Raw genomic sequence first — 24,129 nt, forward strand, 5'->3', positions numbered from 1 at the left:
AGAAAAACCCTATTGATGTCAGTTCCCTTTTCAGTTCCTAAGATGGATTCGAGCCCCAGTCCTCTTCTCCCCCTGTGTCTCTTCTCTCACCCCGCAGGTCAACCGCTACGAACAGACCCCGGGAGGAGGGGGGCAGAAAGGGGAGGGGGGGTCCGACGAGCCACGTGACCCCAGGGGTGCCAATGTCCGGTCGTGAGGGTATCAGGCCCTTGCAAGTTGCCACCCACCGCCCGGGCCTCGCCCAGCGATGCAGAAAGCCACCTACTACGACAACGCTGCGGCCGCACTCTTCGGAGGCTACTCCTCGTACCCTGGCAGCAATGGCTTCGGCTACGACGGTCCCCCTCAACCCCCCTTCCAGGCCGCCACGCACCTGGAGGGTGACTACCAGCGCTCAGCGTGCTCGCTGCAGTCCCTGGGCAACGCCGCCCCGCACGCCAAGAGCAAGGAGCTCAACGGCAGCTGCATGAGGCCCGGCCTGGCCCCCGAGCCCCTGCCCGCCCCGCCCGGCTCACCCCCGCCCAGCGCTGCACCTACCAGTACCACTAGCAACAGCAGTAACGGGGGCGGCCCCAGCAAAAGCGGCCCCCCCAAGTGCGGTCCCGGCTCCAACTCCACCCTCACCAAACAGATATTCCCCTGGATGAAAGAGTCGAGGCAAACGTCCAAGCTGAAAAACATCTCCCCTGGCACAGGTACCGGCTCTCTGGCTTCCTCGTCGTCAGCGTTTGTCCAGGCCAGGAATGTCACTGTTATTCTAGCACCCAGCCCCTAGGCGCCCAGGCGGCGGCCTGGGAACAATATCAGGTGGCGGCGTTAGCGGCGCATTTCCCCGTACCCCCCACCACCTGATGACCCCTGACCCCGCCAACACCCTGTCCCTCCAGCCCCCTCCACCTGAGCTTCTGAGAGGTCCAGAAGTCCAGGTGCTCGGCCTCAGCCGTTCGCAAGGCCGCAGAGTCAGACGCTGCCAGTAGACGCAGAGTCACCAACGACTGATTACTATTAAGGGTGATTACTGTGGGCATTAAATCACTCGCTCGGGCGGCCCAGGGTCCCGGCCTCCAGGCACTACAGCCTCTTCGCCCCACATTTCCGCGCCCTGCCCAGAATGTCCAGACTCCCCCCCCCCCCCGGGATTCTCCTCAGGCACCTGCCGGGTCCACAGGACCGGGCGGGGTGGGGGTGGGGGTGGGGGTGGGAGGAGTGTCTTCCACACCTGGAACTGGGAATAAGGGGGAGGAAGCGTGCGCGAGAAAATCCAGGCCTAAATAAATGGCCATGCGGCTCTGTCTGCGTGACATGATCAAATTTTCATAAGCTGGGGCAGCGAGAGGCGAACAGGTCTCTTAATAAATGCCACTATTATAGAGTGTCCGCTAATGCGACGGGCGGGTGGGGGGGGGGCAGTGGAGAGGAGGAGGCGGGGACGCGAAGGGGAGGGCGGCGGGTGCTCCGAGTCCAGGCCTGGATTTATTAAGAAACGATGCATTCAATTTCGGCGTGTTCAGTAATTATCTTTTATTTCATTTTCTCCCCTTCCCACCCCTCCCCCTCGGATCCAGCAGAGGGCTGCGGCGGCGGCGGAGGCAGTGGCGTTGGCGGGGGCGGCGGCGGGGGAGGGGACAAGAGCCCCCCGGGTTCGGCGGCGTCCAAACGGGCGCGGACGGCGTACACTAGCGCGCAGCTGGTGGAGCTGGAGAAGGAGTTCCACTTCAACCGCTACCTGTGCCGGCCGCGCCGCGTGGAGATGGCCAACCTGCTGAACCTCAGCGAGCGGCAAATCAAGATCTGGTTCCAGAACAGGCGCATGAAGTACAAGAAGGACCAGAAGGCCAAGGGCCTGGCCTCGTCTTCGGGGGGTCCCTCCCCCGCTGGCAGCCCCCCGCAACCCATGCAGTCCACGGCCGGCTTCATGAACGCCTTGCATTCCATGACCCCCAGCTACGAGAGCCCGTCCCCGCCCGCCTTCGGCAAAGCCCACCAGAATGCCTATGCGCTGCCCTCCAACTACCAGCCCCCCCTCAAAGGCTGCGGCGCCCCTCAGAAGTACCCCCCGACCCCGGCGCCCGATTATGAGCCTCATGTCCTCCAAGCCAACGGGGGCGCCTACGGGACGCCCACCATGCAGGGCAGCCCGGTGTACGTGGGCGGGGGCGGCTACGCGGATCCGCTGCCGCCCTCTGCCGGCCCCTCCCTCTACGGCCTCAACCACCTTTCCCACCACCCTTCGGGGAACCTGGACTACAACGGGGCGCCTCCTATGGCCCCCAGCCAGCATCACGGACCCTGCGACCCCCACCCCACCTACACAGACCTCTCCTCTCACCATGCGCCTCCTCCTCAGGGTAGAATCCAAGAAGCGCCCAAGTTAACACACCTGTGATGGAAGAGGGAGGGCTGAGGGGCAGGTCCTGGGGTGGGGGAGACCCAGGAAGGGCGGGGGCTGTGGAGTTCTGCGGGACAGCCTGGAGGTCTGAAAGAGGAGGCAGGGAGGTGGCAGCCAGGCTTCCCGGGAAGAAAGGGCCTGGAGTTCCTTCCCCTTCTCCTGGCCTGAGAAGTTGCTTTTTAAGTCCTGCAGCTCTTGTTAAGTCCGCCTGCCCACCCATTGGAAAGGAATCTACAGCAGATTGGAGATGACCCTATCAATCCTAGGCCTCCAGCAATACCCAGTTGGAATTTCACCCTCGCGAGTGGGGTAGAGAAAGAGGAGATAGGGAAACAACGCAGAGAAGCACATTTTAAAAAACAGACAAGATGGCTAGGCCATCACCAGCCAACCAACCAACTTACCTTACATCTATGTGGGTAATTCCCCCAAATCTTGATTTTTTTTTTTCCTGGCAATTCTCCTTTTTAAAAAAAAAAAAAATTAAAACACATTTCAAAACCAAGGGCACAAAGCACGTACCCCTCCCACTTCCCTGAATCCTGAAATTTCTGTCAATCGATTTGAGGTTGATTGGGCACTCCCTCCATTTCTAGTCCCACACTTTTCCTGCTCTAGGACATTAATATCTATACCCCGCCCCCATCAATTACAGTCTTCAGAGGGCTCAGGGATGGTGAGAGATCCTGAAAGTCAGAGCTGTCTATATTATAAATATATATATATATTTTTTCTTTTATGGCAAAGCTGGGAGGTGAGGGCAGGCAAGCTGTCAGGACTGAAGGTTTGCCCATTCTGCTGCTTCGCATCTCAGCTCCAGGTCCATCCCCCTTTCTCCACAGAAAGCAGTCGGTGACACGAGGTTCTACACTTTTCTTTTCTTCCGTTGCTCTCTTGACTTAACGTGAAAACAGGGTATATTTTAACAAACTGTCTGTCCCAGGCGGGGTCTGCAGCTGGGCCTGTGTGCCTTGCTCAACTGGGACAGGACACTTTTGTTGCACTTAGAGTTTACATTTTAATGGATATAAAAACAACTGTGAGAGATGCCTGGGCCTGCAGGAGTCCAGCATTGCTCAAAAAGTGTGTGTTCTAGTGAACATTTTCATATATATTTATTGGTTATAGCCTGTTAAAATATTTTCCTTTTTTGTATTATTTATCCCCCTACATTATGTATTTATATGAGGAAAAAGGAAAAAATTGTACTTTTTTTAGTATTTACTTGTTATAAAGGATGTTGTGTTCCCTGTCATGTAAAACCAGCTATTTTAGTTATATTGTACTCTAGAAAAGAGCTGTAGATTTATGTTAAACTCGTACTTATGAGCAATTGTAATTAGTTCTAAAAGGCATGAACTCAGCTCCTAATTGTCACTGTATAGTCCTGAATTTGTAGAATTAGAGTTAATTCCCTCTTGGAACTTTCTTTGTTCTTCTGTAGTTACTTTTTTCCTTACTTAAAAGGGTTGTCTGTCAAACAATTCTTGAATAAACTTTCTGTTATCAATTTTATCTTGTCCTGGTGGTCCAATTTAGATAGCAGAGCAGCAGGCTGCTGACTGCCAGATTTCCCCCAAGGGAAGAATGGTGAAGACCCTATCCTGGCCTTTTTATTCCCCTGCTCAGGCGCCTACCTCCCCCATCTGTGTCTCAGGTTTATTTGGTTTTTCTCACACAAGCTTGGAACATTCTGCCAAGTTCTTTAGCTAAGATTTAAGTAACAAGTTTGGGGGGGGACAGGAGACTTGGGCGCTCCCTCTCCATCTTTCTGTTTGGCTTCTTTGCCTCTCAGTTTTTCTCATTGATTGGTCTTGTCTTTTTGCTTCTTTGGCCACAACTTCCTCACCGCCCCCCCCCCCCCTCCACCCCCTCCACCCCACCCCACCCTATGGACAACAACAAAAACCTGGCCCATTACTGCTTCTTACACGCAACCTAAACTTCACAGTTCTCTTCCGGAGCGACAAAGAAGTCGTCACGTGACCTGAAGCCCAACCACCATTGGGTCTAAAATGAAAACAAAGGAAAATGATTAATCTAAAAAAAAAATCTGAGGCCTAGACTTCTCAGGTCAAACCTTAAAACTAAAGTGAAATTAAATCACTAAATAAAACTCAGGGCGGAGGGAGAGGAGGCGTGTTTGATTTCCACTGCCAGGGCAAGGGGAGAGGAGGAGGGTAGGAGAAGCTGTTGGATCCAAGCGTAAATAAAATGGTCCCCAGGCTAATGTGCTGCTCTGTTTCCACGATCCTTGGGAAAACTTCATTTCTTAGTCGTGGTTCCATAAAACTTTTATCACATTGGAGCGAGGATAGAGAGAGTCTGTCAAAGATGAAATGTCACTGCCGCATCGCTGGAGCCGATAAGAGCGAGGAGACAGGGCGGCTGAAATATGGAGCTAATTCGTTGAAAGAGAAGCGATGGCTGCTTGCTGAAGAGTTGCATAATTCTAATTGTAAGCGATGCGCCCGCATTGCTTAATTAGGACCATATATTTGTTGATAGCGATGGGGGGGGGCGTGTCGGTGAGAATCGTTCCAGGCCCTCAGCCTTAAAGCGAGAGCTGATTTTCATTTTTATGTTGCATCCTGGCAGTCCAAGGTTAGTAATTACAGTCTTTATGCAACAATAAATAACAATAAAAAAGCAACCTGAATTCTACACTTCCCACCACCACCACCAAGCAGGATTTTAACTGGACTAGCCTCACCTAAGCAGCAAGCAATTTAGCATTGGGTCAGGCTATAATTTAAAGGCATAAGAGCATGGAAAGTTTGATTGGGATCAAATAATGCTCAAGGGTTTTTCTTTCTTTCTGTCTTTCTCTCTCTCTTCCTCTTCCCTGAGTAACATCTTCTGAATGATGTAACTAGGTGAGGCGCCATGTTTGGCTCTGGGGGTAGAGTGGATAGATTATTTATCCAGCAGGAGAAAGGCAGGCCAAGTCAGAGAGTTTAGCTCAAGTTTGAAAAACAGAGCTTTGGCTTGAAATTGTCATTGCAAACAAGAAAAATAAGGGCTGCCTTGGCTTGGTGTCCCCTACCCTTCCTTCTGAGGGATTTCAGGCCCTAGCTAAGCAGGGGGAAGGGGAAAATATCTGGTGAAGGGGGAAATATCTGTGCTGTAAGATTCACAGCACAACAAGGGGGCAGGGAAGCGGTGTCTCTGGGGAGGAAGGTTCTCTTGGTCCCTTTTAACACCCAAGTTTTCTGCTGTTCTCTAATCTGGCCATAAAATCTGTCAGCAGGGTTAGAGAGAGCCGTATTTCCTGCAGGGGCAGCCGGAGTTGTTGCGGAGAGAAGCGCTCAACCCTGCAGCCAGCCGGAGAGGCTGTGAAAAAACTTGCAGGGCTTTTCAAGGGGGTGGCCGGAGGGAGAACTCTCTCAGGCCTCACTGCACAACTTCCAGACAACTACTCTTCAGATTCTTCTCTGCGTACTCCTCACTCCCACCCCCATCCCCTCCTCCAAGTAGCAAAAATTACTTTATTTGGAGCTGAGCTGGACACAACTAACCGTCTCTGGCGAGTTTGCCCAGTTTTTCAGAGCAGCTCTCTTGGATCTGAACCCTCCAGAGCTTGCCGCCCCCTGCCCTGCAGCCCTCACCTCCAGCTCCCCTTTTCTCCTCCTGGCTCTCCACCCCACCCTTTTCCTCAGATTTCTCTGTCTTTTTTTACTCACCCACCACCCACGCGGATGAATACTCACCACCACCCACGCGTCTGTTACATTGACAGAAAGTTTCTAGTTCCAGCTCCCGGCCGAGGTGCCATTTCTCTGCTAACCAGCCTTCTCCTTCTTGCTAGGAGGCAGCGAGCAAGGAGGGGGAGGGGAGGCCAGAGCCGTGGGAGTTCTCCAGACAAACTTTCCACCCAACCCAGCGCCCTTCCTCTGTCCCCATTTCCCATCTGTTTCCCTGCTCTCCCAGAATCACCCTTCTCTTTTGCTAACACCCCCCATCCCCAGGGCTTTTAAAGGGATGTGGAATTTCGGCTGTTCCCTCTGCTTTCCCAAAGAGCCAAATTCTTTGATGCCATCCGAGGGAGCTGTCAGGGGGCTAAGATTGATCGCCTCATCTCCTCTCGGTCCCTCTGACCCACTTATTTAAAAATCTTACCCCAGATCGACTTTTCATTTTCTGTTTTGAGATCTAGTTTCCCACCGATTGCTTGGGGCCCTGAGTCTTGTATCCCTTCCCCCCAGTAAATTACAGCACTCCCTAAAGTTCACACTATCTTGATCCTCTGAAAAGAAATAAACAACAACAATTCCCCCCAGGGGCCAGAAATGGAATATCATCTCAGTAGTCATGATTTTTTCACCCCCTCCATGTTTAGGGAATTCTACCTTGTCAGGGATATTAATGAATACAATGGCAAAAATGGCAGGGGGATTCCTTGAGGGAAAAGCCCCACCTCCACCCCATACATTGACCTGAGGTTTGAGAGTTCTCTAAGTGAAATCGGTGGCTACCTTGGTTCTTGCTCCTGTTGCTGGATAGAGATGCAGATCCAGGCTTGAGGCTTGAGTGGGTGGGTTTATATGCATCTTAGACCCTGTCTGTTGGGGGTGTCATATAGGAGTGCACATGCCTCCAGGTGAGGAGGCAGGTAGACATAGGGGCAGGGGTAGTGCTGCAAACGCTGGGCAGAGAAGGCAACTGAGACCACACAGCTATGTAGGCCAGAGGTGCAAAAGGGCCCCTCACTATCTCTCTCACCCCTCTGTGTCAGCCTAGGAGTGCTTGTCGATTTCCCAAGATTTATCTGTTGTTTTGGGGGGTGGGTTGGGGATAGCGCTGCTGATGCTTGCAAATCTCTTCCTTGCTGCACGGTAACACCGACCTTTCCCAAAGGCAAAAGCCTCTTTTTACTACCTCTTCCTCTCACATCGAGATCCTCACTCAGCTTCCTTTTGGGGGGAGGGGAGGGGAAGAGAATGCTGCTGGCCTTGTAAAGAAAGCTTTAATTTACTCTATTAAAAATATTTGCAGAAGAGGACGATTTCTCCCTTAGGTTCTCTTGTTTCCTGGGATTCCAGAACCTCCCATCCTCTGAAGGGGATGAGGAAAATGTTCCTTTAGCTTTTCTGGAGAAAGTGAGTCATGCGGAGAGGGAGTGTAGGACTGGGGGGCTCATGGTGTCCAGGTCATGGTCCTCTACAGTTTTTGAATCAATTAAAGCAAATAACGCTCTCTGTTTTCCACCAGGCCCAGACAAGCGATTGGCCAAGGCCGGTCCCGTGACCATGAATTCCCTGCAATTTCGCCGGAGTCCTGGGTTTAATAGAGAGAGTCCCCATACGCTTGTATTTATCAGCAATATACAATTATAAAGCCCCAAAATTAAAAAAAAAAAAGCAAAATCTTCCCCTCCCAAAATCGCTCCATCACACAGACCGGGGGGGGGCAGGAGGGGGGGTCCCTTCCGATCCTCCCTCCTGACGCCCCCCCAGCAGGCCCCCTCCCCCACCATTGAAAGCCATGAATTTTGAATTTGAGAGGGAGATTGGGTTTATAAACAGCCAGCCATCGCTCGCCGAGTGTCTGACTTCCTTCCCCGCTGTCTTGGAGACATTTCAAACTTCATCAATCAAGGAGTCGACATTAATTCCTCCTCCTCCTCCTTTCGAGCAAACCTTCCCCAGCCTCCAGCCCGGCGCCTCCACCCTTCAGAGACCCGGGAGCCAAAAGCGAGCTGAAGATGGGCCCGCTCTGCCGCCGCCGCCGTTCCCCGCTGCCCCCCCCGGCTCCTGAGTTCCCCTGGATGAAAGAGAAGAAATCCGCCAAGAAACCCAGCCAATCCGCCACGTCTCCCCCGGCCGCCTCCTCCGTCCCGGCCTCCGGGGTCGGATCGCCCGCAGGTCGGTAAGCGCGGTAGGGATGGGGTGAGGGGCAGCTAGAAAGAAAGGGGGAGAAGGAGCGATGGGGGAGGTAGAAAAGCTGGCGAGCCTGTTGGGGTTCCTTGCCCCCGTCGATTCCAGGGACGAGGAAGCAGAAAAGACCGCTGGGGTTCAGGCCTGGCCGCTGCCTGCACTTTTTTTTTTCTTTCTACAGCAGATTTTGGAAGCTGGTTGGGGAAGAGCATTTTTTTTCTGCTAGAAGAAAGGGATTTGATTGAGGTTTCACCTTTATCTGTGTGGAGGAGTGTTGTTGGCTGGGGTCGAATCTGGAGGCAGGAAAAGATTCGGTCCCATTACCCCAGCTCTAGGAGAAGAGGGGGAATTTGAGACCTAGGGAGCTAGGGAGGAAAGGAGGTGAGGAACAATCTTTCTTTATGAACCCTCTCCCCAGGCTGAGTTGGAAAGTGCCGAAATTAGGGGTCCATTCAGAGGACCTGGGAGGGGGCTCTGAGGTTCTGGGGGAGAAAGGGAACAGCTTCCTACCCAATGCGTGGCTCGTGGGCGGCTCTCTGAATGCTTTGCCCTGACCCGGGCCGAGTCTGGAGGCGAGAGAGGGACGAGAAAGAAGGCCAGAGCCTTGGGAGCGAGCCGCTTTGGTAAGCGGTAAGGGCGGGGGTGCTGCTGCTATTGTTTTGGGCTGATGGGGTAGTTTTTATTTCAACCAAGTCGAGGTTGGGCTAAGGACACGGCCAGCGTTGACGCCCAGCCCGCTTTCCCTGCAGATGGGCCGGGACTGCAGGAGGCCGCGGGCGGCGGGGCGCGCAGGCTGCGCACTGCTTACACCAACACGCAGCTGCTGGAGCTGGAGAAGGAATTCCACTTTAACAAGTACCTGTGCCGGCCGCGCCGCGTGGAGATAGCGGCCTTGCTGGACCTCACCGAGAGGCAGGTCAAAGTGTGGTTCCAGAATAGGCGCATGAAGCACAAGCGGCAGACGCAGCACCGAGAGCCGCCCGACGGGGAGCCAGCCTGCGCCGGCGCGCCGAAGGACACTGGCGAGCCCGCCGAGGAGCCCGTGGCCAGCCCGGGCCGCCCCACCGCCTCGCAGGCGGCGCGGGAAGCCTGCTGTCACCCGCCCGAGGTCGCGCCGGGGCCTCCTAGCGCCTCGGGACCCCGGCCTTTGGCAGCTCGCGTGGAGGACGCGGGCGCGCGGAGGCCGGGCGGCGCGCTGCGCGGGGCGGGAGGGCTGGGGTCGGAGCCGTTGCCAGAAGACGTCTTCCCGGAGCGGCAGGATTCACCTTTCCTGCCCGACCTCAGCTTCTTCGCGGCCGACTCCTGTCTCCAGCTGTCCGGAGGCCTCTCCCCCAGCCTCCAGGGCTCGCTTGACAGCCCAGTTCCCTTTTCCGAAGAAGAGCTGGACCTCTTCACCAGCACCCTCTGTGCCATCGACCTGCAGTTCTCCTAATAACCCGCTTCCTCCTCCCGGCCCTCGATCCCCGCCCCCCTCGGCTGCCGAGGATCCCCTCCCCAAGCCGTGTAGACTTCTTTATGTGTTTTGCTAAAATTCAGGTATTATTGAATTACCGTTTAATCCACTTCCTTTCTTCTCTCTTTAAAATATTGGGCACTCGGGCGTCTTTTAAAAATCACACAGAAAAAATCCGTTTGGTAGAGTCCTTACAACGAAATCTCAGGAATAATTAAACTCTGGCGCGGGGGCGGGGGTGTGCTTTCTTAAAAGAAACTAGAGGAACCTATTTTCCTCTTTTTTTTAAGTTTTAGATCGTAGATTATTTATTAAAATTCTTTAATAATAGGAAAAGGGAAAAGTATTTATTGTACATTATTTTCATAGATTAAATAAATGTCTTTATGATACGAAAACGAGTGTTTGTGTTGGGACCCAGCCCCTTTCCTCCCCGCACCCCCTAGGCCGGCCCTCACTCCCTCAGGACCAGCGCCAGGTTTGTCTGGCCCTGGGCCGACTAAGCCCGGATGGTACAAAAGGGGTCCTATTTGGCCGCCCGCAGCTCTGACGAGAGTGGGCGTTTGTTGCCACCCCCTAACAGATAGCCTTTGGCTCTGCTTAAAAATAAAGGTAGGGGGAGAGGGTGCGCTGCCGACTGAAGTGGGTGCCAAGAGAAGAGGCTTCGGGGTGGTGGTGGGAGGCGCAGAGGTTCAGCTAGATTGGGAGGGGTCCTAGGGTTTCCTAGGCTTCTCGCCTCAGTGCCCCAAGCGGGATGGAGGAGCTTTTTCCAGGACGCCTGGGGACCCGACTCCTGGGGTCGTGGGCAGGGCCAAGGAGTAGAGTGCGGTCGGGGGTATTCTTGGGAAGCAGGGCCTGTGCCCAGGGATGGTAACTGACCTCCAAGTGGACAAGAAAAGAGACCGGGTGGAAAATGTAGCGGGGGCCGGGCACCAATGCTCTTCGGGCCCCTCAGTCACCCTAAGGCACCTGGAGTTGGGAGGAGCGTCCGAAGAGCTGCCGGGCGACAAGCCCCGGGAAGCCCGGGCTGCGTTGGGAGGCGCTTGGCCTGCAGGCAGCGAAGGAGGAGCGAGGAACGTGGGAGGGAGACAGGGAAGCAAGGAAGATGCTCAAAATGGCGCTGGGGCCGGGCAGCAGGGAGGGCGAGGGAAGAGATTGTGGCCGCCATGACAGCCGCCTCGGGATGCGCGGGGCCAGCCCCGGGGACCGTCCCCGCACCCACCTTCGCCTGTCCGGATCGTCCAGATGCCAGTGAAGAAAGGGAGCCAGGGAGCCTCCTTTTGGTTTTTGTATTGTTTAAAAAAATCAGCCCAACGGATGCTAAGGACGCGAGATGGACGGAGAGTCCACGAGGGGGTGGGAGTGGGAGGGGGTGAACGGCGGATCTTGTTGGCCCGGGTCTGCCAAGCCGAATCTGACTTTTGATCCTTCGCTCTGGGATTTGATGCCCGGCCAGAGCTTTCTCCAAGTGCAGACGTACCTGTCTTTGCCCACAAGTTCATTTGCCATCTCAACACTATCGCCTATCCCCCACCGCACCTTGCCAGGCTTCTTGCAAACCCGGTAAGCAGGAAGCAAGGATCGATCGCCCCATCTGCCTCCTGGTTTGTTCCGGGGAACGTGGAGATTTAAAGGGCCCTGGAAAGCCATCCATCCTCCTTAGGTTTATTTAATATTTCTCGGGCTCAGAAACAGACACCGCAGGGCTACCTCCCCAGATGATGCTGCCGTTCTTGAAAAGCAGTTTATTTCCCAGTCCTCCCAGACTTTCCCCTGAACCAGCAGGACGGGGACTTGGAGTACCAGGCACCGAGAGGCAACAACTGTCAGGAAAAGCCAGGAGCCAACATAGGTCGTGACATATAGGACTAGACAGGCCCTTGCATATTTTTTTAACCTGGTCCCTCAGTGTGGGAAGCACACACATCTTATTCCTCTGGAATTTAATCCCTTAAACTGTCTTAATATAGAATTCATCTCCTGCATTAAATAATGTTATGTCACGTTAAATTGCACTTATTTCTTTCATAAATAAATTAATATAGAACAATTAGATGTGTTATTAATAATGATATCGTGTATCTTATTAGTTTATTTTCCCTCATAAAATATATAGGTATGAAATAAATTCAATATATTAAAGTAATAATACACAGCTTATTGGCTTGTGTGTTTATTTTCCCCATAAATAAGTGAACATATAATATATTAAAACCACACTATACATCTCATTGGGCTGTGTGTTTATTCCTCCATAAAATATGCCCATGGACAGTGTTTAACATCTTTAAAATCACAGCACATGGCTATCTCTACGCCAACAAAATAAAGACATTTCAGCTGGGGTTTTGATTTCTGTGGACAGCCAAACTAGATAATTTGGTCTAGTTAAAAATGCTCTTTCAGCTGTAGCAAAGAGCAAGAATATCAGAAGGACCTTGCTGATTGCCCACCTTCCAGCTTTCTTTGGTCAAAAGGAGAGCACCCTTGATCAATGCCAAAAATGCAGGATCTGCTCCGCTGGAGAGAATTCACCTCCTGGAATCATGGCTTGGTCTGCAGTACTCAGGGGCCTCTGAGGTTCCGGTTCTCTAAGAGACTTGATGGACCAGCAGCATCAGCAGTATCTGTGGGATAGTTATAAATGCAGAATCTTAGGCCCCACTCCAAATCTTCTGAATCAAAATCTCAATTCAGCAGATTCCCAAGTAATCTATATGCACATGAAAGTTTGAGAAGTACTGCTGGATCATAATGCCACCTTTCTTCCTGCCTTCCTCCCATGCTTAAGAATTTTTGACCCACTTTACCTGGCCACTGCCTTCCAATCTACCCCAACCCAAACCAGTGGCCCAAAGGGCACTGAATTTCAGCTCCTGCCTGAGGCTGCATTATTCCCTGATCCTCCCTGCCAAAGTGAGTGGAGGGCCCAACGAAAGGCTCGATCTACCTGTTTAGACCTAGGTACTTTGTGTGTCCTGGGGGTGACAGGCAACCAATTCAGGGAATCAGGAGATCCAGCATTTCCCTTGACTGATTATTAGAGAGGAATTAGAACTCTTTTTACAGGCAACACACAGCCTCTCTCTCTTTCTTCTGTCCCATGTTTCACGAAACTCACCATCTCTGATGCCACCAGAGCAGAACAAAGAGGCAAGGTATTTCCAAAAGGAAATGACTCCTCTTTTCTATCCCAACCAATTTTAAATTCAAAGGAATGCCTGGCAATCTAGGATTCATAAGGGGCCAGGATTCAGGATGCCTGTGTTCCAAATTAGCTCCTTTTCCTTGTTTCATCTCTAGGGTCATCCCCTCTAACCTGAGTTTTCCAGGCTGGCTATGGAGAAGGAAGGAGAAGAGGATGGTTTCCCAGATAAGGCAGCAGACCCCCCAGTGATGGCAGGTTAGAGGGCAGTGCCAGGTGGCTGTACTCACTTATCCTATCCTGATGGGGCAGGACTCCTCTTGAGTGGTATGTAGCACAGACTGGTTATAAACTGGCTGTGGTTGGAGCGGGAAGGCTTCAGTGCAGTCCTGAAAGCTGCTGGTCAGTCTGCCCTGCTCTTGGTGAGTCATTCTTTTAAGAAGAATGGCCCATTAATATTATGGTGAAAGCAAAAGACCGTTAGATTGAGGAATTATTTGCAATCATGATAACCATGAGTCATTAAATTTTTTTTTTTTAACTTATGCCTGGGTAAGTCCCTTCCCCTTTCGGGACCTCAGTTTCTCCAACTATAAAATAAATGGAAGAACTAAATGCCTCTAATGTTCTCCGCATCAGTATATGCCAAAAGTATATTCATTCGTCTTCACAAACAATGTATCAAATGTTTATTATGGCTGGTATCGTGCTTTTAAATGGAGGTGGTGACTCTTGATGTTTGATGATAACCCACCTCCCAAGTATCTGGTACAGCCATTTTAACAAATTTTAATTTGTATCTTTACACAAACAGTCATGCCCCAATCACTGTTTAAAAGCAGGGAGAGAAATCTTTTCAACAAGCATGTAACTGGTTGTAGTGCTGTGTGCCAGGTGCCAGGTATTCAATGAAGATGAGTATTAAGAAGTGTCCTGAAAATTCCCAATAAAGTAGTTAAAAGTGTTACCAGTTTTGCTATGGCTTCAGAAATGACATTCTTCAATTTAATGGGATGCAGTTTGTAGTATTTGGACAACACTTCAGCGATGCTGGATTTTCCCACAGCAGGAGGACCAAGAATGCAAATTTTGATGGGCTAAAAGAGGAGAATAAGCATCATACAGGGAGCTCTGAACCATCTGTAGCTAGACAGTGTTCTTTATTTCAAGGGTCGGCCCTTTTAAGTCTCGGGATCCTGCAGGCTGACTCTCACTCCTCCATCAAGACCCCAGAGTCACTTCCTCCTGGTGTTTAATGAGCATCCACTATGTGCCCTGAGCTGGGTACGGGAGACACGACACTCAGCAAGGTGTGAACCAAGTACTTGAGCATCACATGCTACCAGTTTCACCTTTGTGATGCTACTCCTGTCAAGGCAGCAGAGAAATAGAATTTCCGGTCCACTCTACAGGGTGCTTAATTTATTGCCTGATGAACATTGTTTCTGAACTAAACTTGGTCTTTAATTAAACTTTTCTTTTTAAAAACAGTTAATTAAAAAAATAAAAATAAATGAAAACAGAACAAAACAAAAAAAAGTGTCCTAGCCAACCTTTCCCCTGGCTTTCATTCTCTGCCACCTTCCCCAGCATTTGGTTATGTTTACTCTTGTTTGAAAAAGAGTAGGACGTTTTATACAAAAAGAGGCACCAAACTTCTTTGCCATGGTGTATTAGACTTTATTTATTTTTTTAAATGTTTATTTATTTATTTTGGGCACTCCACGAGGCACGTGGGATCTGTTTCCGGACCAGGACCGGGGATCGATCCCCTGCCCTCTGTAGCAGAACTATGGAGTCCTAACCGCTGGGCCTCCAGGGAATTCCCAGTGTACTAGACTTTAAAAGTCCCCTGTAGTCAGGTTTTATCTGGTTGCTAGGGTATCAGAGCATAGGTACAAATTCTGGGTCTCCCTAAAGAGCTCTGCTGAACCCCCTGCCCACCTTTCCTCCGGGTCTCTGACAAACACTCGCCGGCCCCACTGTACATCTTCCTGAAATATGGTCTATCAAGTACATGTCCTCAGTTTGCAGAAAGGAGACTCTCCGGCCCTACATCATTCCCTTCACCTGCTATGGCTGGTGTGGCCCAAATGCTCCACTGACCTCTCCAGCCCAGCTTGGCCCTCCTGCTCCCCCACCCCCATCCCTCTCCACACTCGGTGGTGAGACAGATATTTGGTACCTGAAGGAGATCTAACAAACTGCTTCCTCCTCTGAGGAGAGAGTCAACAGTAAAAGTGCCTTCCTAAAACCTTCTCTAATTCCCAACCACCACAGAAAAATCACAGTCTGGACGGTCATTCAGATACAAATTCAGCTTGATGGGTGTTCAGTAAGTTCTCCACCGCGGGTATTTTGGCCGCAACCGCCATACCTGGATAGACCCAATTAAGTAGAAAGTTATTTCAATTCTTCATGTTTCTCTAACCTTTCCTTTTAGAAACATCCCGACTCTCTGACTTACTTTTCCCTCCAGGTGAAAGTTTATATCCTATTCTGACATCACAGAAGTCAGGTTCAGCCCCTACCTTGGGAAGGACAGTTTCTAAGCTAAACCCTTCAAGGGAAGAGAGAAAACATCTAGAAAACTTTTCTCCAAAATTTGGAAGGTTAGGAAGTTCTGGCTAATACCCAACCTCAAATCTTTCTGCTGCGGTTTTAATCATTTAGATGTGTTATAGATTATACAATATTAGGCTTTACTTTTCAAAAAAACTCTTCAGTTTAGAAGAAAATCCTTTGCCTAAACGGAGCCAGCCTTCTGATTCTCAATGAAATGTGCATATGATAAAGTACATATTGTACAATATATGGTGATATGTTACATAAACATATAGCACAGGTGCTATTTCCCTATCACATATTTCCATATTTTAATAGGCTAGTTATATTAAAAAACTGAAGACTGACTCACTATTTCAGACTCTGCATGTAATGCCAATATCATACACTTATAGAGTTCTCTATGGTTTATATTTTCTTGTTTGCTTTACTCCTACTAACAATGCAGTGAAGTAAGCAGTATTAAACCCATTCTTCTTCTCTGAGGCTGAGATTCAGAGAAACCAGGGAACTTGTCCAGGATCATAATGCTAAGAAATGGCCAAGCAAGGATTTGAACCCAAGTATTCTGGCCCCAAAACTAATAGCCTTCCCAGTACATTATGCACCACTCATAGCCTATGGTTCTCAACCAGATTTGTGACGTTTTAATGAGCTTGTAGTAAAACAAACAGCACTGAATTCAGATTGCATCCTCCCCCAAAACAGCAACAAGAAACCATTTCTTATGGAGAAAAAAATTATAACCCTGAATATCTTTGAAGTTCTTAAGTTCCAATCTTTGATCTTGGACTTTGGTCTTCAAGATCTGGGCTGGGGAGAGCAGGCAGAGAGGCACTTAAGGGCCTAATGAAAGAACTGTCAGATTGATCCTGCCAGCCCCCAGCTAAAGCAGCTTCCTCCACAGAAAAGGCCAGAATTAGGTGCAAATTTCTAACACTTCCCCATTCTGATTAGAATGGTCTCCCTGCCTTAGTGGTACAGGGATCAGCATCTCTCAAAGATCATTTCAGTACTAAACATGCCCGTGTTTTCCTTGCTCTCCTATATGTCTAAATAGATTATAGAAAAGAGGAAATCAGCTATATTTCACTTTGGTGTCGGGTCTACCCAGACCATCTCTGGTGACTCTAATTTGGTCAGCCAGATAATCCTATAGGCCACAGATTCCTCCAGGTGTGGATTACATTGTTTGTTTGTTTGTTCTGTGTTGCACTCCACTATGGGCTTAGCAAGGGATCCAGGCTCCATAGGGTTTCTCCGCACGCCAGAGGCCAGTGGAGTTTCTTTTAAGGAGGAAGAGACTTGGGAACCTATGGTCCCATGTTGCTTTTTCTCCCAGTCTTTTCTGCTGGGGCTGGGAGAGCCACCAGGAAATCTGAAAAGTTTTCATCTTTCTGCTACACAAGAGAAGGTAGCAAGGCTCAGGGATGAATTGGAGAGCAGAGTGAATTGGGAGAGCTGAGACCAAAGCAACCACTGCACTTGACAATATAACTTGAGGCACATTTTCTCCGCCCCCTTCCTTCTAGTCTTTATAATAGACTATTGGTGACTTCAGCTGTTACTAGGGAGACTGCATTTCCCCAACTCCCAGAATGATTTCTACTCTTTTATTAAACTGATTTGGAGTTTACTTCCCCCTTTAGACCTCAAATTGTTCCCTTAATTAGGAGGGCGAGGGATGAGGGGAGGAGGTTCTCCCTGGGTTGAGGGAAAGGTGGAAAGTGGAGTCTCAAGTCTCCCAGAAGCAGGACAGCCAGGTCAGATATAGACCTAGCTCAGATTTGGGGTTTGAAGAGAAACCCTGGTTCCCTACTTCCTTCTTCTCCAAATGCCTCTGTGGAGAACATCTTAAAGTGAGAAGAAACTGTTGGGAGCATCTACAAACCCAAAAGGGGAAATAGAAAGAAATCTTGTTCTCACCTCAACACTCCTTTTCTCTTCAATCCCTCTGTAGGCCGCCCCCACCCCCCCCCCCAATTCTCCTTTCCTTTGTCTGCCCTCATCCCTTTGCACTGAACATTCTCTCACCCTCCCCCATTGCATCTCTCTTAAAGGAGTTGCCAGCTGGTCCCCTCCCCCCAACTTGTCCTGCTCTGAGGCAGGGTCTGAAGCAGAGCACACGTGAGGAGGGAGGGGGCAGGGGTCCTGTGAAATGCTCTAAGCTCTTTCATAGCTGAGGGCTAAGCAAGGCTTACAGTTATTAAGAAAAGAGAAAGGCACTGTGACTCTGGTGATAGAGACACAAAGTAGGAGAGGACAGGCAAAATGAGGGGACTGGGAAACAGAAAGAGGGAGCGACACAGTGACTGAGAGGGACAACTTTGGGCCTCCTTGCAGAGGGATGAGTACTCACCCTGCCCTTTTTGGGGTAGGGAAACCTGAGAAGTTTTGAGGGTCCTCTCTGGACCTGTCCCACCTGCTTCCCCTTCCTCTCCTCAGCTCAATTGTTTACAGAGATCCTCCCCTGAACTCTTGCCCTCCTGGACTTGCCCTAGCCCCGGCCCCAGGCCTCCGGCCAGGCAGACACCCTGACAGGTTACAAATGAGCGTGGGTGTTAGATTGCGCCAAGCTCTTGTCCTCGGAGTCTGGAGGAGGAGAATCAATGGGCTCTACCTAAGAGCTTCCCTTCCAGTTCCATCCGTGTCTGAATAAAGGAGCCACTTCCTGTTCTCCTCCCCTCCCCCGGCCCTAACCCAACAGACACACGGAGCAGAAAGGCGTGAGACTCCGCTCCTGAGCCTGAAGCTCCCATTCTCTAAGCAAACTCCTTTGACCTATTCTAGAAAGTCCTCAGAAATTTGAGTCATCTTTAAGATGTAATTGGTATTGAATTTATGGATTTGAGGCTTGGGGGGGGGGTGTGCTGTGGGGTAGGAAGGAACCAGAAGAATGCACTACACTAGCTTTAATCACTTCAGAAAGAGAATAAAAATTCCCTCCTCTTCACCTGTAAGTAAACATTACCTAGCTCTGTGCTCCTTGTGGCTCTCTGGAGAGATACAGGGGGTTATCTGAGTCTGAGTGAGTGAGCCAGCTACAGCTATGGATGGCTAGAGAGAGGATAAATACATCCAGAGAAATGAGTTGATGGATAGGTAGGGAACAAATATAAATATGGAGAGAGATGGACGAACAGAGAGATGGATTGAGACAGAGAGAATATAAAAAGAAGCTGAGGGAGAGAAATGCATGTGTGAATGAGGAGAGAGTGGTTATGTGGAGAGATGGAGAGACGAGCGGGGCATTTCTCATCCTCCCCACATTTCTGTCATCTTGTCTTGCTCCTTGATATGCCAGTTTCCCACCCCTCACTTAACCCTTCCTCTAGATTCTAGGCCCTGCCTCACACCCTTAGGTGTTTTTGCACCCTCTTCCTTCACAGTCATCCATTTGGCCCAAAATAACATACCTCACTCGGCTGTCCTAGCCCATCACCCCAAATTGGGAGAAAGAAACTCAGAGCGGGAGTTCTGAGCAAAGAAGCCTGGATTCCCCATCTCCTGGTCTACAGACTTGGTGAGGGGGGGAAGGCTCCTTTGGGTGGGGGTGGTGGGAAGAATGAAGGGCAGCTGGGTTGAATTTGTCCAAATCTAATAACCTAGGAGCCTATTGAAGGCCTTGGGGGTTGGGGGGGGGGGGAAAGTCCTGAATATTCCTCTAACTTTTCCCCCCTCTCCCTCTGGTCCCTTCTTTCCAAAAGTCTTTGAAGAAAGATGTTTTTGACGCTTCCACGTCACCCTCAGATGGATGGGCTGCCGGTGATTGAAGTGTCTTTGTCATGCTAATGCTCGGGGGGGTGATGGATGGGCGCTGGGGCTGCCAAACTCTGGCCCGCTGCGCCCATTGGTCTGGGAGAGATCACATGCGCCCCTCCACCCCCACTCCCTACCCCCTTCCTGGGGGAGCCCCGGCCCAGGCGAGCTGGGTTAGGCCATGGATGCAAGCTTCGGCGCTGTGACATACTGCGGAAAGGTTGTAGGGCAAGAGGGTGTCTCCCCCAAACGGGCCGACCCTCCTGCGGCCTCGACGCATGGACTATAATAGGATGAACTCCTTCTTAGAGTACCCACTCTGTAACCGGGCACCCAGTGCCTACAGCGCCCCTACCTCTTTCCCCCCCAGCTCGGCTCCCTCTGTTGACAGCTATGCAGGCGAGACCCGCTATGGTGGGGGGCTGCCCAGCCCCGCGCTCCAGCAGAACTCAGGCTATCCGGCCCAGCACCCGCCCTCGGCGTTAGGGGTGCCCTTCCCCAGCTCCGGGACCTCGGGGTACGCCCCGGCTGCCTGCAGCCCCAGCTACGGGCCTTCTCAGTACTACCCTCTGGGCCAGCCGGAAGGAGATGGAGGCTATTTTCATCCTTCAAGCTATGGGGCCCAGCTAGGGGCCTTGTCCGACGGCTATGGAACTGCTGGGACGGGCCCGGGGCCATACCCTCCGCCGCAGCCCCCTTACGGGAACGAGCAGACAGGGAACTTTGCACCGGCCTATGCTGAGCTCCTCTCCGAGGACAAGGAGTCACCCTGCCCGTCAGAAACCAGCCTCCCCACAGCCCGGACCTTCGACTGGATGAAGGTTAAGAGGAACCCACCCAAGACAGGTAGGGCTCAGAGGTGGCTACCCCCTCTCTGGGGCTCAGAGCGACTCTGCTGCTTCTGCACTGAGGTGTCCTGGGCTGGGTTCCTGTCTCTGCGCCTCCGGGTAGAGGCAGGTAAGAGCACTCTGCCCGGTCTCAGGTCAGGTGGGGTCTCCCCACCCAGTGAGTGCCCGGTTCCCATTAAGAGTAAGTCTCCACACATACCCGCACTTCCGGATCTGTGTGCCCAGCTCAGGCCCTGGACCCGGTGTCCTGCGGAGGGATGGGGGATGGGAGCGTGGGGAGGCTGATCCAGATCACCTGGAGGGGTGCTTGGTGCTTCGAGAGCTGAAGCGGGACGGCATGGTGAATGGGGGTGCAGAGCTGGCCAGGGGGGAGGGGAGGGGAAGGAGAAAGAGGTGAGAGAACTGACGTGGCCTTTCTCTCGCCCCGCCCCAGCGAAGGTGTCGGAGCTGGGCCTGGGCGCGCCCGGTGGCCTCCGCACCAACTTCACCACGCGGCAGCTGACCGAGCTGGAGAAGGAGTTCCATTTCAACAAGTACCTGAGCCGGGCCCGGAGGGTGGAGATCGCCGCCACCCTGGAGCTCAACGAGACGCAGGTCAAGATTTGGTTCCAGAACCGGCGCATGAAGCAGAAGAAGCGCGAGCGGGAGGGAGGCCGGGTGCCCCCAGCCCCTTCAGGCTGTCCCAAGGAGGCAGCTGGAGACGCCTCCGACCAGTCCACGTGCACGTCCCCGGAAGCTTCGCCCAGCTCCGTCACCTCCTGAACTAAACTTCCCAACTGACGGGGCTCCCCAGCACCCGAGCGCCGCCGTCCAGCCCTCTCCTCCGCTCTCCCTAACCCTGGGCCTCGGCTTTACTACTCAGGCGATCCTCACCAAGGCTGGGGTGCCAGTTTAGAGCTGCTTTGGGGAGGAATGGGGGACCCCTTTTCTCCGGTCTGGGCAAGGTGCTGATGGCTGGGGACCCTACAGGAGGACCAGAGGCATGGGAGACACCCAACCTGTCAAGAGTGAAGGGAAGGGCTTCCCTCGGCCTTTAATCTGGGGATCAGCACGTGGGCGGGGTGGAAGCAAGTCCCAACCTCCTGGATTCTCCTTTCCCTTCCAACTTCGATTTGTTCAGTCCAGTGCCTTTGAGCTTCGAGGACTCTCCTCATGCACTCTTATCCTAACTCCCCCTTCTAGGCCCAGGACAGAGAGAAGGCCTTGAGGTTTCTTGTGTGGGAGGTGTTTGGGTGCAGGCATATTACCAATGCTTAATCTTTCTAGTCGCCACAGACCTTACAATAGCACCAGCTGCCTTGTGACAGACCAAAAAGCACCCCCCCGCCAATCTAAGCCTATTAACCCCCACCTGGCACATTTGTATTGCACTAGCAGCCTCCAGAGGTTGTTTTCTGAGACCTGCCTCCCCTCCCACCAGCGACCTCATCTCTAAGCTACCAAAGTGTTTTGGAACTTGGTACTTCAGAGACTTCTGGAATTTTGTTTGAGGCTGGACCCCAGCAAGCCTCTACCAGGAAGGCGCAGGCACGCCCCCACTAGTTCCTCCCCTATTTATTGCCTCCTGGAAAAGCCAGGACCCTCCTCATCTCCACCCTGACCCCTGGCGCAGCCCAGGGAGGCCCAGGTGCAGGGAGAGCTCCTACCAGCAGCAAGCATTTCTCTGAACCTTGGAGACAGTGGAGGCACCACTCTTTCTAGAAACCTGAGCCCCAAGCAATCGGGTTCTCTCTGTACTTCCAGCTACCTCATTTCAATAAAGTGCGTTTTCCCCTCTTCCTGCCTCTTCTACTCCTCCACCTAAGGGTAAAGGAGGCCCTCTCCAAGAGCCCAGGGGGAGAGATGAGGAAAGAGTAGGTGCAGGCTGGTTGGGCTGGAAGGAGTTGAGCTTTAAGAGCTCAGCTGGATAAAGAGAAGGACTTACTGGGTGGGGCCTAGGCAGAACAGGGCCCTAGGTTTCCAGATCTGACAGCCGTCAGCCCTCAGGTCGTTGGAGGAATGTGGGAAGACCTGGAGGGAAAAGGTGGTGGGGAGGATACAGTTCAGAGAGGGTCCTGAAAGGAAGGCAGGAAAGAAGAAAACCGGATCTGTTTGGAGAGAACAGAAAAGGGTGTGAAAAGAGGAGGAAGTTCGGGGGGAGGCAAAGGGCCCACTACCCCTTCTCCCTTCTGCGTCCCCCACGTCCAGAGCGAGGCCTGGCATAGAGTGTGCCTCGGTAAATATTAATATGTGCTGCGGAGGCTGTGCATCGTCCCCCTCCCCGCCAATTCTTGCTCAGAGAAAGTCAGAGGACAGGTCCCTCGATAAACTTCAGATTGACACACAGGTTACCCCCCCACTCCCGCTCCCAGCCTGGCGCCCTTCCACCCAACCGGGACGTCGGGGCTCGGGAGCCGGGGAGGCTGAGAGACTCTAGCCGCAGCCGCCCGCCTCCGAAGTGCCGTCTACCCGGCTCCCGGAGACTCCCGGGTCTCCGGCGCTGGACAGCAGCGGAGGCGAGGCGAAAGGGCCGAGGGGGAGGCGGGGAAGGGAGGGCTGCGGCGGGAGCGGCAGGTTGGAGTCCCGAGGGCCTAGGGTGGGCGAAGGAGGCCGAGGTAAACCCCGGTCCCGCGCTGACCTTTTTACCTCGAAGCGCCCCCGGGCTTTCCAAACAAGCCGACGGCGCGCCCGCGGGGGCAGCTATTGTCTCCTGGCGGGTCCCACTGACAACCCTTTGGTCGGCGGAGGTTGGGGGCGGCGGAGGCGGGCCTGGCTCGGGCAGCGCCGCGACGGCCGCCTAACCGCCAGCGCTCTCGCCCTGCAGTGCCGTCCAGAGGACGCGGGCCTGCGGGCTCCCGACCTGTTTATTGATTCCGGGGACCCCCCAATGCCCTGGAGTCAAGACAGCTGGGGTCGGGCAGCAAGACCAAGGGGGGCGTCTTACCCACCCCATCTACTGAATTCTCGACCTTTCAGAGGAAGACAAGAAGCAGAAAGGACTAGGAGTGTGTGCAAGTAAAGCCGAGCGTTTGCTTCCTAATGAAATTGGTGCTATTATAGGAGAGGCCAAGTTATCAATAATGGCACAGTCCAGCTGGAGGGGAAGAGAAGTGTGTTGCAAGAGGAAGCTCAGCTTTCCCAGAGCTTGATGCCTTGCCCTTTGTCTTAAAAAAAAAAAAAATCTATTAACTGCTTTTCTGCATTTAATTAAAATTGCCCCCAAGGTTGGCTTTCCCAAGGGGGTCACCTTGACAGAGGAGACAGAGCAGTGTCTGTGGAAACAAAACTCTTGCTTGGAGCCATTCAGTGTAAGCTGGTAGAGCCTTCTGGTTGGGATATTTCTGGATCCTGCAAACTTTGGACCAGTGGGCAGAAAATCAGGGAAGAGGAAGGAGCTTTGGTTAGAGCAGGACCCCAAGGATGGTGAAGCTGGGCCTCAGACTGGGGCTGACAGGTCCTGGGGGAGGCTGGTCTGTTTGGATTTTGGCCACAGCAGAAGGAACTATCAGATTCCCCCAGGGAGGGATGAGGGGCAAATCAATTCTCTGTTAACAGAGGGGCAGGCTCAAAAGAATCTGCAATACATCTGAGCCCCCCCATCTCATTTGATCCTAACCCCTTCCCCACTTTGTGCTCTCCTAAAATCCCACTTATCTGAGGCCTCAGACTGGTCTACACAGAAAGCATTTATTTGCAGAAACAAAAGGTCACTGTATTCTCCTATCATAAATGACAAAGGAGAGGTTGGTAAAAACAAACAAACAATCAAACAAACAAAAACACATTGTTAAACTTTCCAGAATAGATGACAAACTGCTTCCCTCATAGACTCCACGGTGCCTTTCAGATAGGTGGGTTTTTCACAGCCCTTGAGGGGGCAAAGGGAATTATATTTACCAGAAGAAATACCAGAAAGTACATTTTCTGCAAGATTTAAAGCCCTCCACTCCAACACCTCCATTTACCAAATCTCCAAAAAGTCTCCTATTTTGAAAATAAAAATCTTAAAATAGAGATTTTTTTCCCCATTGATTCTTTATTGGGGTGGGGGGAGAAGTCTTCTCAGGTTGAAAGTTTGTCAAGGTTTCTGAGGAGTATCTCTCGGCCCCTCCTCC

At 52.0% G+C, this 24,129-nt stretch overlaps 3 protein-coding genes and 1 long non-coding RNA gene across 13 annotated transcripts in view; 3 read left to right on the top strand and 1 right to left on the bottom strand.

Annotated features, from left to right (window-relative positions):
- The window catches only part of HOXB3 (homeobox B3), a 55,702-nt gene extending 51,798 nt beyond the window's left edge, over nt 1-3,904 (top strand). For 5 of the 9 annotated variants that reach the window (XM_029213066.1, XM_029213064.1, XM_029213065.1 and 2 more), the window contains 2 exons: nt 98-695; nt 1,566-3,904. In XM_029213066.1, the coding sequence (XP_029068899.1) occupies nt 248-695; nt 1,566-2,386 (1,269 nt within the window). In that variant the 5' untranslated portion in view covers nt 98-247 and the 3' untranslated portion in view covers nt 2,387-3,904. Of the gene's footprint in view, nt 696-1,565 lie in introns of all 9 variants that reach the window. The other 4 variants (XM_029213070.1, XM_029213067.1, XM_029213069.1 and 1 more) reach the window with 2 other exon arrangements.
- LOC114889646 lies at nt 1,501-6,721 on the bottom strand. Of its 2 annotated transcripts, XR_003792070.1 has the most exons (5): nt 6,100-6,721; nt 4,321-4,399; nt 2,794-2,852; nt 2,330-2,380; nt 1,501-1,791 (listed from the first exon to the last, which is right to left on the bottom strand). It is a non-coding gene; the product is annotated as an uncharacterized LOC114889646 (long non-coding RNA). The 2 variants fall into 2 exon arrangements; XR_003792069.1 differs by lacking the exon at nt 1,501-1,791 and having other exon boundaries at nt 2,160-2,380.
- A 63-nt stretch (nt 6,722-6,784) lies between these two features.
- Nucleotides 6,785-10,078, top strand: HOXB2 (homeobox B2). Its single transcript, XM_029213073.1, is given in 3 exon segments — nt 6,785-8,118; nt 8,120-8,253; nt 9,015-10,078. Coding segments are annotated over 3 exon segments (1,062 nt in total). The 5' UTR covers nt 6,785-7,873; the 3' UTR covers nt 9,698-10,078.
- Nucleotides 10,079-19,460: 9,382 nt separating this feature from the next.
- On the top strand, nt 19,461-20,891 carry HOXB1 (homeobox B1). Its single transcript, XM_029210668.1, has 2 exons — nt 19,461-20,033; nt 20,469-20,891. The coding sequence occupies exons 1-2, from the start codon at nt 19,466-19,468 to the stop codon at nt 20,795-20,797; spliced, it is 897 nt and encodes a 298-aa protein (XP_029066501.1). The 5' UTR covers nt 19,461-19,465; the 3' UTR covers nt 20,798-20,891.
- Nucleotides 20,892-24,129: the final 3,238 nt, after the last annotated feature.

Source organism: Monodon monoceros, unplaced genomic scaffold (assembly GCF_005190385.1).
Source record: "Monodon monoceros isolate NGI ecotype Baffin Bay Population unplaced genomic scaffold, NGI_Narwhal_1 Super_Scaffold_9, whole genome shotgun sequence".
NCBI lineage: Eukaryota > Metazoa > Chordata > Mammalia > Artiodactyla > Monodontidae > Monodon > Monodon monoceros.